Consider the following 15,326-nt stretch of genomic DNA (forward strand, 5'->3'; position numbering starts at 1 on the left):
TCTTTTATTTGCACGGCAGTTCTTATCTTTTGTTCGTTTTTATAGCCGATAGCTCATAGCTTACTAGCTCGCGGTGGGACCAGTGCCTAAGACCGTTTTCACATTATCCGATCCGATGTCGGATGTCGGAAGGATTTCAAAGGCAAAAATCAAAGATGGCGGCTTCAATGTTTGGGATATCGGTCCTACATCCGATATCGGATCGAATAATGTGAAAACGCACTAAAGCAAAGTCTAGCCTAGCCTAGAGAAATAGTTATTTGTTATACAAGAGTGCAAAGTTGTATTTTAACGCCGAGTGTGGAATTGAAAAACGAGCAAGCGAAAGGACTCTATAGTTGAACCACGAGCGAAGCGAGTGGTTCGACAATAGAATCCTGAGCTTGCGAGTTTTTCAACACACGAGAAGTAAAATACATTTGCACTCGAGTGTAACACAAAACTTTTCCCCTCACTATAGCGAGGAAAGTACAACGCAAAAAACGCGTTTATCACTGCTTTCAGTGGTTCCACAGGTAGTAAAACATCTTCATCACTAGATTAACCCACTTTTATCAATTTAAAGCAGAAAATTTGCCTCTATTCAAGGTCAAATTACTTTATCCACTAGTGGATAAAATGCGTTTTTACCCGCTGGTATTAAAGGACAAAACACGTGTTTCCGAGCTAGTGAGGGGAAAAAGTTATTTCTAGCCATCTGAATCAACCAATCAACCAATCTGAATCCAAGGCCACTGTAGAACCCTTTCACAGTAAAATTCAAAGTGACTGCATAGCAAATAAAGCACGGTGTCAAAACGACAGGGTTCTAGAGTGGCCTATGATTCTAATTGGTTGACTGTACATATACTGAAAAGCAATCAATAAGGGTCACTTTGTATATATATTATAACCTTTTATTGTATGAGTAATGAGAATAGGTACCAATTGAATTTTGCAAATGATGATCATAGCATTTAACTGATTTATTGTTAACATATTCATTATTAGTATAATTTGCTTATGTGTCAATCAACTTTTTCTTGCCTGTGTTATTGCCATGGTTACGATGCCCTGAGTCACGCTGGTTTTATGCAAAATTATGCATTATTATTATTAACACCAGAAAAATGAATGTTTGCATAGTTTAAGTAGCATAATTTTGCATAAAACCAGCGTGACTCAGGGGACCTCGTAACAGTCGTAACCATGGCAATAACAGGCAGGAAAAAGTTGATTCACCCTTTTAATAAAATTGTGACAACTATCATATATGGAAGGCACACTTTTTATATCATGGTGGCAAACGAGCATGCGGTCCGCATGAGATAGTAAATAGAGTTAGTAATTATTTTATGTTTAAACATTTTATCATTCGGGATTTACAAATAGTACCACTCTAATAGTAACTTTTTTCATATAAAATTTACCAATAATTATTTATTTATATAAATAAGATTCAGCTTATTTAACTTCTAACACTGATTTAGTAGGTATTAAAATGGATGTTAAATATTTTATTTAAATTTGTAAATAAAATAAATAAATATTGGGGACACCTTACACAGATCGACTTAGTCCCAAACTAAGCAAAGCTTATACTTAGGGGTGCTAAGCGACGATATACATACTTAAATAGATAAATACATACTTATATACATAGAAAACATTCATGATTCAGAAACAAAATATATCTGTGCTCATCACACAAATAAATGCCCTTACCGGGATTAGAACCCAGGACCGCTAGAATCCCCCTATGAAAATCCCTTTTCCCTTAGAATCAAAACATTGTCTATCATCACATATGTATATTAATTTCTGTTAAAAGAAAAAATCATGCATTTAAGGGTTAAGCTCAATTGCAACCTTGACATAGTTGTTATATTTATTTGCAAGCTTTATGGTAAATAATTAATTCTAAATAAGTATCTAAACTATTTCTCCGTCTTAGTATCTCCGTTGGCTAGGTCACCTTGAGAGAATGGGCGAAGAGGGCAGTCAATAGGGCCTACTTGGGGAGACCAATTGGACGCCGTACTGCTGGAGACCCAAAATATCGTTGGGCGGATAGAGTAGACCTCCGTGAGCTCGGCGTCGGCGAAAGCTGGCGCGATACCGCTCAAGACCGAGCAAAATGGCGGCCAAAACTCATTCTGGGTTATCGCGCCATCCAAGTAAGTAAGTAAACTATTTTCTGGTTGACTGTAATGAATATGTTAATGATAATTTAATATTGTATTTATGTGTGTTCTTCCTATCATAATAATATAATAATACCTAATGTTTTTTATTTACTTGAAATATGAGTTGAACTCAAAGTAAGACTCATATGAACGATTCAAGACCGAGCAAAATGGCGGTCATTCTGGGTTATGCCATCAAGTAAGTAATTATTACTGTAATGAATATGATGATAATAATTTGTATTTAGTGTTCTTCCTATCATAATAATATAATAATACCTAATGTTTTTTATTTACTTGAAATATGAGTTGAACTCAAAGTAAGACTCATATGAACTTATCGGTAATGCTCAATTATTACTGAATGAAATGTTTTATACCCCATACCATTTTTGGTAACTACTGAAATATGTATTTTCATTCGTAAACTTACGATTACGTAGCCCGCACTAGGTAGCCTAGCGGTAAGTACGTGCGACTTTCGTCCGGAGGTCGCGGGTTCGAAGTTTCGAACTCCGGCTCGCACCAATGAGTTTTTCGGATTTTATGTGCGAAATGTCATTTGATATTTGCCAGTCGCTTTTCGGTGAACGAAAACATCGTGAGGAAACCGAACTAATTCCAATAAGGTCTAGTTTACCCTCCGGGTTGGAAGGTTAGATGGCAATCGCTTTCGTAAAAACTAGCGCCTACGCCAAATCTTGGGATTAGTTGTCAAAGCGGACCCAGGCTCCCATGAGCCGTGGCTAATGCGGGGATAACGCAAGGAGGATGATTCGTAAACTTCCGATTCCTTACGCATCGGCACTATCATTTATTTTGTGCACTAAGGCTGCCTCCGAAATGACAACGCGTTGGCCAATCAGGGACCCTAATTTTACTATTCTCTACATTTTTTTGTATTCTGATTATAAATTAGTACCGATACCTATTTGAAACCATTTTTATGCCCTTTGTAAACCCGCTTTCATCTGTATGCGTAATCGGCGTCGAGATTCATCAAATATCGTTTGTCGACGTCGAATCAAATCACGGTTGCGGGGTCACTGCGCCGACCTTAAAAATGATAATATGAGGGAATCTCAGTTTATCAGTTACTTGAACATATTGTATTATTATCTACGGTGTTTTTGCCGTAGCTTTGACCGTATTTTTGAAATATCTTTCTTTCCTCCGACTGGAGAGCATAAAGGTCATGGAGGTCATGAAACAGCTCGAGTTTCAGTAGGTACCACTATTAGCAATATGTTGACCGAATAGTGGCCGCTATCGGATGTCACAAGCGCCTGGCATCCGTTGGCTCGTTGGGTGGACGACATTCGAAAAACTGCGGGGCACTTCTGGATGAGATTAGCCCAGGACCGGGATAAGTGGCGTACACGAAGGGAGGCCGATGGTCAGCAGTGGGCGATTAACGGCTGAAATGATGATGATGATTAGCAATAAGGGGTTGAAGAAGCAATACGAACTGTGATATTGCAGTGACAGGCTATTTCATCGCCCACACCACAATTAAATCCATGTCCCACGCTTGATTTCTACTTCTACGACACCCACGAGAGGAAAAGGGGTGGTAAAATTCTTGAACCCTCACCACACGGGGAATTATTTTGTTTTTATATTTTAAATAAATACATTTTGTATACTGGCTCCGTATGAATTGAAATTCTGGTGAGATCTTTGGAATTTATGCTTAATTTACGTTACCGTCCTTTGTCGTTGAGCGACATATTTTTATTAGTTTATATTTATAACTGCTGTCTGCGTAAAAGATGATGTTTGCGTGTGTTTTTAGATATTTTTCCAGCAGTCAATTTTAGATGAACAAGTACTGGATGGCGAATTTTCTTTTATGAGAATCAGTATATAAGGGTTCTTTGCTTCGAATTTATACGAGTATTTACGAGTATCTAGTACCTACTTATAGGCCGCTTTTACACCTGTACATAAATCTTATGTAAAAATGTTATAGTTACTAACTTTTAAGTTCAAAACTCATTCATTTAAAATTTCGATAAGCTGTGACTGCTCGCTTCAGTGAGAAAAGTCCGAAAAGTCGAATCCATTAGACTTGTAATTTTCCAATTTGCGAAAGTTGCAAGAACTTACCTTAAACTGCTTACAAAGAGCGTTTACCTACATTTAAAGTTTTGCATAAGTCGCTTACAGTTTTACAGCTGTACTGTACCTGAAACTTGAAGGTGTAAAGGCGGCCTTGGATCGTATCTGCGTTGGACTTGGCGTGGTTGCGTGGGTGTTTCCCAAATGGTGGTATCAGGTCTTTGAAAGACACTGTACCTAATTACCTCAATAATTTGTTTTAAATTGTACCTACCTCAATAATTTGATGTAAACTGTACCTACCTCAGTAATTTGTCAAAAACATTTTAGAGATTTTTAAACTTTTTTATTTTATTATAATTTGATACGACTAATTTGAGACGTTAGGTTAGTGTTAGGTGTGTATAGGAAATGTTATGCATTTTCACTCTTGTGACTCGGAGGAATTAGACCAGTGTAGCTACAACCTATTCCTAAATTGTCCTATTTCTATTACACAATATTTTTGTTTTTCTAGCATACATTTCCCTGATACGTAACCAACATCCGCGGTAGCAATGGCAACAAGTGATCTCGGGCGTGCGTCCCGTCGGCGCGTGTTGGCGCTAGCCGCAGTGGCGGGAACACTCGCGGCCGGGACACGCGTCGCGCTAACACCGCCGTGACACCGCGATAACACGGCGAAAGTTTACGATAAAACATACGACTACATTCCACTATCGTGCGAAACTTTAGTACAGTTCAGTGTAGTTTTTATTTATTTGTAAAGTTTGTTTTGCAAAATGGGTTAAACTGACGACGGTATGGAAGACCCGGTGACAGAGTTTCCTGAGGCGATAACCGCGGCGCCGGGGCACCGGTCTCCTACCCCGGAGCTATACGCGGCTTACACGACTTTGGAGATCCTGGTGGCTTTAGTGGCGATCATCGGGAATGCTATGGTGATACATGTGTTTAGAAGGGACAGGCGGTTGAGACGTCGCACGAACTATTATATAGTGTCTTTGGCTGTGGCGGATCTGTTGGTTGGGCTCTTGGGGATCCCTTTCGCGATCCTAGCTTCTGTTGGGCTTCCGCGGAACCTCCATGCCTGTCTGTTTACCGTGTCGCTACTGGTGATGCTTTGTACCATCAGCATCTTCTGCCTGGTAGCTGTATCAGTGGACCGGTACTGGGCCATCCTGCACCCGATGTGCTACTCGCGGAATGTGCGCACCAAAACGGCTATAAGTGAGTACTTGAACTTATCTTTATGTTCGAAATTAAGTATATTTCAAGCATTGTGTGACGTGTTATCGGTTACCGATTCGTGCGTCAGTTGTTTCGCTATTGTTAGTGACGTCTTATTAAAGAATAGTATGAATATGTATCTAGTTAGGTGCCTAAGTTGCGTATTATGTATTATTGAAAATCGTGATCCTGCGATTGTTGGGTATAGAATATTGGGTTACATTAATACTGAAGCGTAGGTCGAAGAACTGGAAATATTATAAGTTACAAGTCTCGTCTGTTTTAGGTATATATCGCATTAATTATTTGTATGGTAATCAACAATTTGACAAGTTCAATTTGTATTCTCTTAACTCGCGGTACCAATTTAATACAATATTATTATGTACATCCGTAACACCTGCGTCGCCGCTGGCCGCTAATAGGAGCCGGCTAAGTGCGTTTTCACATTATCCGATCCGATATCGGATGTCGGACCGATATCCCATACATTACAGGCGCCATCTTGGATTTTTTCTATTGAAATCCTTCCGACATCCGATATTGGATCGGATAATTCTATTGAAATCCTTCCGACATCCGATATCGGATCGGATAATGTGAAAACGCACTAAGAGGATTGCGACTTCATGGATGTTTTTTTTTTGTAAATGAATGTCATTTTCCTCGCTGGTAAACGACATCGTTTACGCTATCCAGTAGGTAACGCATTCTTAAAAGTCAAAAAATTATGGTAGACCCACAGTATAATAAATATACCTAGATATTTTTTAGCACGAACGAAGTGACACTAGTGACTTCCTTGCGATATTATTTCATCGATAACTTACATTATAATAGGCTACTAGACTCGTATCGAATTTAGCACATCAAGTTATTGTTTTCTGTAGTATTTGACTTAAGAAATCAATATTTATAGCTTGCGGGAATTAAAAGTGCGTGATGACTGCGTATTTTTAATTAAAGATGTGTGTATGTTTTTTTAATTATGGACTCCGAAAACGGTGTTGGCCAATGGAGTGACGTCACATAATTCAGATCAACTATGGAAATTAGAGGTAGTAATCTGATCTCCATAGAAGCAACCTCTATTGTATTAAAATTCATAGTCGTTGACGGGTGTCACAATGTGAAATATTTTTTCTAAATATACTGACGTCATGTCATAGATATTCTATATATTAATATGGCTGATGTTGTTTTTGCCTGATCACGTAAAAGTAAACTTTAAATAATTTTTTTGCGGGTTTTTAAGTCGTAATAAAATATGGTACTATTTTTTTTCGTTTAATTAGACAGTAATTAATAATATAAGACATACTTTGAAAAAGGGTCAAGTAGCCTATATGTCATTAATTATTATAATAATGTCATTAATTATTGCCGTGGAACTGATGGATCTTGAGAATAGTTTCATGTGCTCTTCCTACCCCGTTTAGGGAATATAGGCTTGAATTTAGGTGTATATAACATTAATTTTTTATACAACTGTCACATGTTTGAAAATAAATGGACAATAAACTTGGAAATATCCGTGAACACAGTAAATAAAATACTAGATAGTTTTCCAATGTATATTTGTGCGGCCGGCCGACCGCACAGGCAAACGAACTGAACCAAACTGACATGTTTACATAATGTGACATTGTCTAGAAAACGATTCTATTCAACCAGTAGAGTTTATAGTGGTACACATACGAACTTCATAGTTAATAAACTATAATAACCTTACGTAAAAATATAACCTTACGTAAGTTCCAACATTGGCCCTTGAACCAATATAAACTCATGTACATCACATACATTAAACACATAATAGTTTAAGCAAAGATATTAGACACATCCGCTGTCTAAAAACAAAACATTACCTACAACACAAAAATAGGCATAGAAAAGGTATCGATAAATCCGTAACATATAAAACTACAAATAGTCAAAACATACATGAAACGGATCCAAATCAAACTATACCTTCACAAGTATATAATGTATTGCTTAGAGCCAAGTCACTTATTTAATGATACAAATAAATGACTAACAAACATATCATGTTTTTCTTTTGCCAATGGTTTCGTTAAAACATCGGCCACCATTTCATCAGTTGATAGGTATTTCAAAACGACAGTAAGTACCTTCCTCAACGATTTCCCTGATGAAGTGATGCCGTACATCGATGTGCTTCGTTCTGGCGTGGTACATAGAATTAGCATACAATTTCAGTGCAGACTGATTGTCATTAAACAAAGTAATCCTATACTGTACCCCGTAAATTTCGAACAGAAACTTGCGTAGAAAGAGAGCCTCTTTACAAGCATCTGACAGACACATGTACTCACTTTCCGTGCTTGAAAGAGCGACTGTCTTTTGTCTTTTACTCTCCCATGAGATCGTAGAATTTCCGATTTTGAACACAAAACCGGTATAAGATCGGCGATCGACCTCATTTGACGCAAAATCAGCATCAGCATATGCGACGATGTCTAAACCTGACTTCTGAAAAGTTAAACAATGATTAAGCGTACCTTTCAGATAGCGAAGAACGCGTTTCGCCGCTTTCCAGTGGTTCTCGTCGTACGCGTCGTTAAACTGGCTGAGTGAGCTGACAGCATGCGCAATATTTGGTCGCGTACATACCGCTATGTACATTAGACATCCTATCAGGCCTCTGTAGTCGTGTTTACAATCTTTCTTTGTAGATTTCACGAGCGTCAGACCTGTTTCCATAGGTGTTCGCGCAGGTTTGCAGTCCGACATATGAAATCGTTCTAGTACCTTTTTAATATAGCTTGACTGGTCTAGAGTAATCTCGTCATTCTGTCTGCAAAGCCTCATTCCAAGAATGTGATGATCTTTGATTTCAAAGGCCTTCTTTAATTCTTCTTTGATTCCAGCCGTATCTCGGCAATCAGCTGAAGAAAATAACATATATTATAATAATGGATTTCCCGCTCGACTTGACATAAACACAAGGTTCGGAAGATAAACGTTTAAACTTCATTTTGTTTGTCAAAACGCCATTTATTTTCTCATACCAAGACTTCGAAGCTTGCTTCAGTCCGTATATGGCCTTATTCAACTTGTAAACTTTATCTTCTTGGCCCTTAATCTTATAACCTTCTGGCTGCTCCATAAAAACGGTTTATTTTAAATCTCCATTCAAAAACGCCGTTTTTACATCAAGATGCTCGATATTCATGTTATGTTCCGTTGCTAAAGCTAGTAACGTACGTATAGTGGAATATCTTACTACAGGAGAAAACGTTTCCTCGTAATCAATACCGTATTTCTGGGTATAACCTTTTGCAACAAGGCGCGCTTTGTATCTCAGTATTTCCCCATCGAGGCCAAGCTTTCTTTTAAAGATCCACTTGCATTTGACAGGCCGTTGCTTCGCATCGCGGTCAGTCAGAGTCCAACACTTGTTATCGATGAAGGATTTATACTCTTCCGCCATCGCGGCTTTCCACTTACTCGCATCCGGGCCACTCAGCGCCTCGCGAACTGTTTGAGGGTCCCCGTTGTCACTGCATGCAGTTTTGCTATATTAGCAGACTCAAACTCACTCGTTCCATCCGTAGAGTTTTCAAAGTCTTCCAGTGTTGAATCTCTGGGACATATGTCTCATCCGCAGGGTCATCTGGGGTCTCACTGCTGTTCTCGGAATCATCTGTTGTAATGACGCTGTTATCTTGAGCGTTTTCATCAGATATTTCTGCGGGCTCTTGGGGTAAAATGGGTAAAGCGGGTTGCACCTGAGTATTATCAGTGACAGTTACATTGTTCGTCAAACTGTTTTGAGTGTAACGTGAACTGTCATACGCATCTGATGAAGTGTCATTCCAAAAAGCATGTTCTAGAAAAATCACGTTTCTAGCTTTTATGACAGTCTTCGGGTTCTCCGGATCTATCAATCTGTAACCTTTGGTGTCATCACAGTATCCGGCAAAAATATACTTCTTACTTTTGGGATCCAGTTTGTCCCGTTTGTGCTGAAGGGCATACGCTTGACAGCCAAAAATGCGCAGGTAGCTAAGATTCTCCTTTTTACCTGTCCACTTTTCTTCTGGTGTACTGCCCATCACAGCCTTAGTCGGAGAGCGATTCTTAAGGTAGACGGCGGTGTTAACCGCTTCTGCCCAGTCCGTAACGCTTCTTATCGCGCGCTCCGCGACTCCGTTCTGAGCTGATGACCTTGGAACCGTGGTCTGATGTCGAATTCCATGCGCCTTCAGGAACTTCTGAAATTTAGAATTGACATATTCACCACCATTGTCACTACGAAGAACTTTTATTTTCTTATTGGTTTGGTTTTCCACGAGAGCTTTGAATTCTTTAAACATCTCAAAAACCTCATCCTTCCGCCTAAGAAAATAAACAAATGTTTTTCTTGACAAGTCATCAATGAACAACAGAAAATATCTTTTCCCACCTATGGACGGACACGGTAGTGGTCCCATGACGTCACTATGAACTAACCCAAGGATTTCCTTAGCCCTGGTCTCAGATTTAGCCGAATGGCAGTCTGTTTCTAAAATACAGGAAACACACGACTTAAAATTATTGTTGTCATAAGAAATACCAGTAACCATACCTTTTCTCAGTAACTCCATACTGCGGGCGTTCAGATGAGATAGACGTCGATGCCAAGCTTGTTGTGTTGACTGGCTTTCAGTAGCAGGGAACTGCGGCGCTTGCTTCACGCTCACGGCAGCAGCCGGCACCGCTACGCTGTCACCTGTACCCAAAGACAAAGACATAGCCTGCGAAGATGGCTCGCTACACAAAGCAGAAAGAGTTTCGATGGCATCGAGTTGATAAATACCATCTCTTAGAGTAGCTGTAGCTAAAACCTGCCCTTTGTCGTAAACTTTACATACGCCGGAACGAAACACAATTTCGTAACCTTTCCTATCCATAGCACTAACAGATAATAAATTTGCAGACAATTTTGGTACTAAATACACATTACTTATAGATCTCACACTATTGTCCTTTAACAAAGCTTGAGCAGTTCCTTTCCCAGCTGTCAATAAGGCTTCACCATTCGCGATGTATACCTTCTTTGGTTTATCAGTAGTAAAATCTGATAAAAAGCTGCGATCGTTGCAGAAATGCTGTGCCGCACCACTGTCGACGTACCAAACGTCACGGTTGGCTCCTGCGGCCAATGCAGTAAGCATCGTCTGGCTTTTCATGCCACTCTTCTTGCCGTCAGAGTTTTCTGGACAATCCTTCTTGGTGTGTCCACTCTTTTTGCATCTGAAGCATTTAATTGGGTTGCGTGCTTTCCGAGTTGCAAAAGCCGTATCATCTTCACTTTTCTCATTGCGTCTTGAATTTTCTAGAAGCAATTTAGCTTTGACATTTTCACTTGACAGTGACGTGTTCGAATTTTCTAGAGCCATTATCAACGGGTCGTAATCGCTTGTCAAGCCACTGAGTAAAATCACGGCCACGAAGTCATCTTCCAATGCCTTCCCGATGTCGCTCAGCTGTTGCGATATATCCATGACCTTGTTGACGTAAACCTCCATGCTACCACATTCGCTCAGTTTGATGGCGAACAATGTGCGTAGCAGTCCGAGCCGTCGTGACAAGCCTCGGTCCTCGTATGCCTTTTGCAGGTTGCTCCACGCTTCGCGACGCGAGCAGTCTTGGCATTTCTAATTTGTGGAAACACACAAGGCTGTACGTTTAAGGCGATTTTAGCGAGCGCCTTCTCCTGCTTCTTCGCGTCTTCATTTTTATTTTCAGGCGTGCTTATACATTCCCAAAGATCATCGTGGATAAGCACCATCCGCATCATAAACTTCCAAGATGAATAATTCTGTATTCCAGACAGTTTTTCGATGAAACCATTCTGACTGGCAGATGCCATCTTTTGTTTTTGTTGCGAAAATTTTGAAAATAATTTGATGAAATTTCACGCGAACACTTCGGAAAATTATTACTATCGTAGCAAATTTACTGCATGATCTGCTACCAACTTGGAAATATCCGTGGACACAGTAAATAAAATACTAGATAGTTTTCCAATGTATATTTGTGCGGCCGGCCGACCGCACAGGCAAACGAACTGAACCAAACTGACATGTTTACATAATGTGACATTGTCTAGAAAACGATTCTATTCAACCAGTAGAGTTTATAGTGGTACACATACGAACTTCATAGTTAATAAACTTATAACCTTACGTAAGTTCCAACAAATAATAATAAAACGAACCATATCTTAATAGTTTACATAAGTTCTTACATTATTATTCAAGATTTTAGAGGTTATTATTAGGGGTAATTATTAACCTTATGTAAGGCTATTTTATCGATAAAAAGGATTTTTATTTTGTCAAGCACTTACAACTTGACGTTCGTGCCGAAAATAGGTATAATAATAAAGAGTAATACTGTGGTATGGTAGAGCCTGTAAGAGCGTGCGACGTGCGACTTTCAATTCGGAGGTGGCGGGTTCGAACCCATGAGTTTTTCGGAACTTATCCCACTTAACCCTACCAGGTGTTATAACACCGATTCTTTTTTTTGGATTTTTCTAGTGGGTAAGTGACAATATACCAAAATATCCCGAAAAATCCGGGGGTAAGACTTTTTGCATAGGGTTATCTGGGTTATATGTGCGAAATGTCATTTGATGTTTGCTAGTCGCTTTTCGGTGAAGGAAAACATCGTGAGGAAACCGGACGAACTCCTATAAGCCTTGCACGGATTGCAAATGATGCAGGTTCAAGTCCCGCCGGAAGTAAATTTTTCCATTTTTTCCTTTAATTCGGGTTGGAAGGTCAGATGGCAGTCGCTTTCGTAAAACTAGTGCCTACGTCAAATCTCGGGATTAGTTGTCAAAAGCGAACCCTTAGGCTCCCATGAGCCGCGGCGAACGTCGGGATAACGCAAGGAGGATGATGATTTGTGTTTAGATATATATTTATTTCCGATGAAAAAAAACTACCTCTAATACTTAACGCTTAAAGAAGTTTACCTAATACAAAATAGAGCTAGGCCGATGACATAAGTTCTAAATAAAGTTCGTTCACGTTCTCAGAAATGATTCTGTTTTTTGGCCTGTAAAAACACATCCACTTTTGGATTCCCATATTTAAATATTTAGCTGACTTCATAAATATGTGCATAAACCATATTTGGTGCATTGGAATCAATTGTAAGGCAAAATGTTCCAAATCTCTCATTTTTACTGCTACTCGAGCTCTTTTTAAGTTTTTAAAACCCACTAAAGAATGCCTACCTTACGAATAATCATTAGAAAACAATACTGTCTAATTCACAAACATTTACTTTATCATTCAGCAAGTGATTTGTAACAAAAGTGACCTATTTGTTAAATCAAATGTTGAAAATATTTAAATGTATGCCATAGCCCATAGCCGGTCATGACTCATGACTTGGAAATCAAAAATAATCTTTTGGATACTGCATGAGGATGTGTTACAATAGCATACAAAAAGGGACGCATAGGTACCTTTATGTAAACAAGGAACACGTGTAGATTCAGAATTCAGACCAAGCTAACTCTGCAGCGATTTCGAAAATAAATGTGAATGTATTATTTTAAACGAATTTGATAGAACTTTGGTATGATTAAGCATAACATGGATTGATTTGGTATATTAACTTAGTGTGGTTTCACTTTATCGATGCTTTAACCGTTTTTGGTTTTGAGTTTTTCCTCGTATTTGTGATGAAAATTCCTCTTAGAACTTCTTGTCACACATGTTGGATTTTAATAGTCTCGGTTGAGTCACACCTAAGTAAATAATATTCATATTATTTTCACCACATCAACTGGTAAAAGCTCTCTTTGCTATTCGAAAATAGATTGCAAAATTGCATTTTATCCACAAGAGCGCAAAGTTTTTCATACAAATTCTCTCGCTACGCTCGCGGTTCAATATTATAATCTTTCGCTTGCTCGGATATCAATATCGGTCGTGCGGTTAAACAACAACTTAGTCCCCTTGTAAAACAAATAACTACTTACCTATTATTCGTTTTGGACATAGAAGTAGTTCCCATAAAAAATAATGTTGGGTTGCAATCCTAATAAAAGTACGAGAAGTTTTTTTTTTTTTTTTTAGTGGATAACAATTTAATAAGGTATTATACCACGTCGGTGGCAAACAGGTATACGGCCCGCCTGATGGAAAGCGGTCACCGTAACCTATGGACGCCCGCAACTCAAGGACTATTAAAACTTAAATAACAAATAAATAACAAGCTAACTAGACTTATATTGACCGGGATATAGACCGTGATTACCTTTTTGATTTTTGTCGAGCTCCCGATATTTCGACGCAGTTGCATGCATCATGATCACGGAAAACTGACGAAGGCGGGTGGATGTTAAAGTTGTATAGACAGCGCGCGATCTACCCTCCTTCGCGCGCGTCGGCTGCGTTCACTTTCAGCGTTACCACTGCAACTGCGTCGAAATATCGGGAGCTCGACAAAAATCAAAAAGGTAATCACGGTCTATATATATCCCGTAACAAGCTAACTCTAAAACAATAATAAAACAATTTAAAATTAAATTAAAAGCTAATCTAAACTAAAATATATCTAAGAAGGGCGCCCGCGGCATTGTGCCAAAGATGCTGGCAGCATTCCCTCGCTGAATAGCAATGCTTATGCGTTGCGAGAGAAAGCTGCCAGTGCCAGCTCTCTGGTCACCGGTGGTTTCAATGAGCTTTGCGCTCAGCTCTTTCAAAAGTATATTTGCGCTTGGACCCCATGGCCCTAGGGTCTCGACACCAACTGCCATAAAGTGGTATTGGTGTCCGAGACCCCGATATTTTGCCACCTTCTTATTTTCAGCCGCCTCTGCAGCTGCCCCAGCCCTGTTTGAGGTTCCTGGAAGATGGGAAGGTGCTAGTGTATCGACGCATGTGGCGTCCCAGACTAGCACCCGTCCCATCTTCCAAGGAACTAGGGTCATACCGTCCGGTCTCTTGCCATCGTCCTTCGAAACGCCGTTTGGTTCAAGGATGGCCGGCGCGTTGGCGCAAGAGACCGGCGTATAATATCATTCAGGGCTGAGTGTCTGGAGAAGCGACCGGCGCTCAGTTGACAAGAAAGGCCATGGTGTCCAAGCTCGTCGACGGTTGTGCCGCAGGGGCACCTATGAGGGGTGCAGACCTTTACTCCGAGCCTGAGGCTCACGGCTATTAGGCGCAGGGTATCGGGCTCTAGGTAGGTACCACTGGGAGGCGAGGGGTAAGCGTGCAGCCACTGGCCGGATTCCTTTTCTGCGGCTGCTAACAGCCGCGCCCGCGTTGTAGCAGTGGTACCAGGGTGCGTAGCCGAATGGCACAAACGCTCACGAAACGAAACGCTAGGTAGATATCTATCCCTATCGCTCTTGCGTATTGGCGCGACGTTTCGTTTTCGTTTGGCGTCAGAGCCGGGACACAATCGCTCACGAAACGCTCACGAAACGAAGCGCTAGTAGATATCTATCTCTATCGCGCTTGCGTATTGGCGCGACAGAGCCAGCGGCGTATCGCTTTCGTTTGGCGTCGGAGAAATGCCATTCGGCTACGGGGCCAGGACTGGAAAGGAGTTCATCGAAGGTAATTTTACAAATGGTGTCGTCCCAGCAACGTTGGATATGTAATTTTTTAGGTAAATTTTGACTCGGACAAGCCGTCAGCCAGGCGTTTCTTGTATAGTTTTATTGTATAGTTGTGTCAATTTGATACCCATTGACTGCCCATATCTGATCATGTATGCATTCATCACGGACATAAAATCACAATAGATAGAACCGCGGGTCAGCCGGCCTAGTCGAAATGACAATCGTTGTCGATAAACGCCGATCGAAACGCAGTTTGGCTTTGTCGCGCC

At 40.2% G+C, this 15,326-nt stretch overlaps 1 protein-coding gene across 1 annotated transcript in view; it reads left to right on the forward strand.

Moving 5' to 3' along the window:
• The first annotated feature begins 4,866 nt into the window (after positions 1-4,866).
• Positions 4,867-15,326, forward strand: part of LOC125227950 (adenosine receptor A2b-like) — a 202,728-nt gene continuing 192,268 nt past the window's right edge. Inside the window, exon 1 of the mRNA XM_048132359.1 lies at positions 4,867-5,456. Coding sequence (XP_047988316.1) covers positions 5,030-5,456 — 427 coding nt within the window. The 5' untranslated portion in view covers positions 4,867-5,029. The remainder of the gene's footprint in view (positions 5,457-15,326) is intronic.

The sequence above is a fragment of the Leguminivora glycinivorella genome, chromosome 7 (assembly GCF_023078275.1).
Source record: "Leguminivora glycinivorella isolate SPB_JAAS2020 chromosome 7, LegGlyc_1.1, whole genome shotgun sequence".
Lineage (NCBI taxonomy): Eukaryota > Metazoa > Arthropoda > Insecta > Lepidoptera > Tortricidae > Leguminivora > Leguminivora glycinivorella.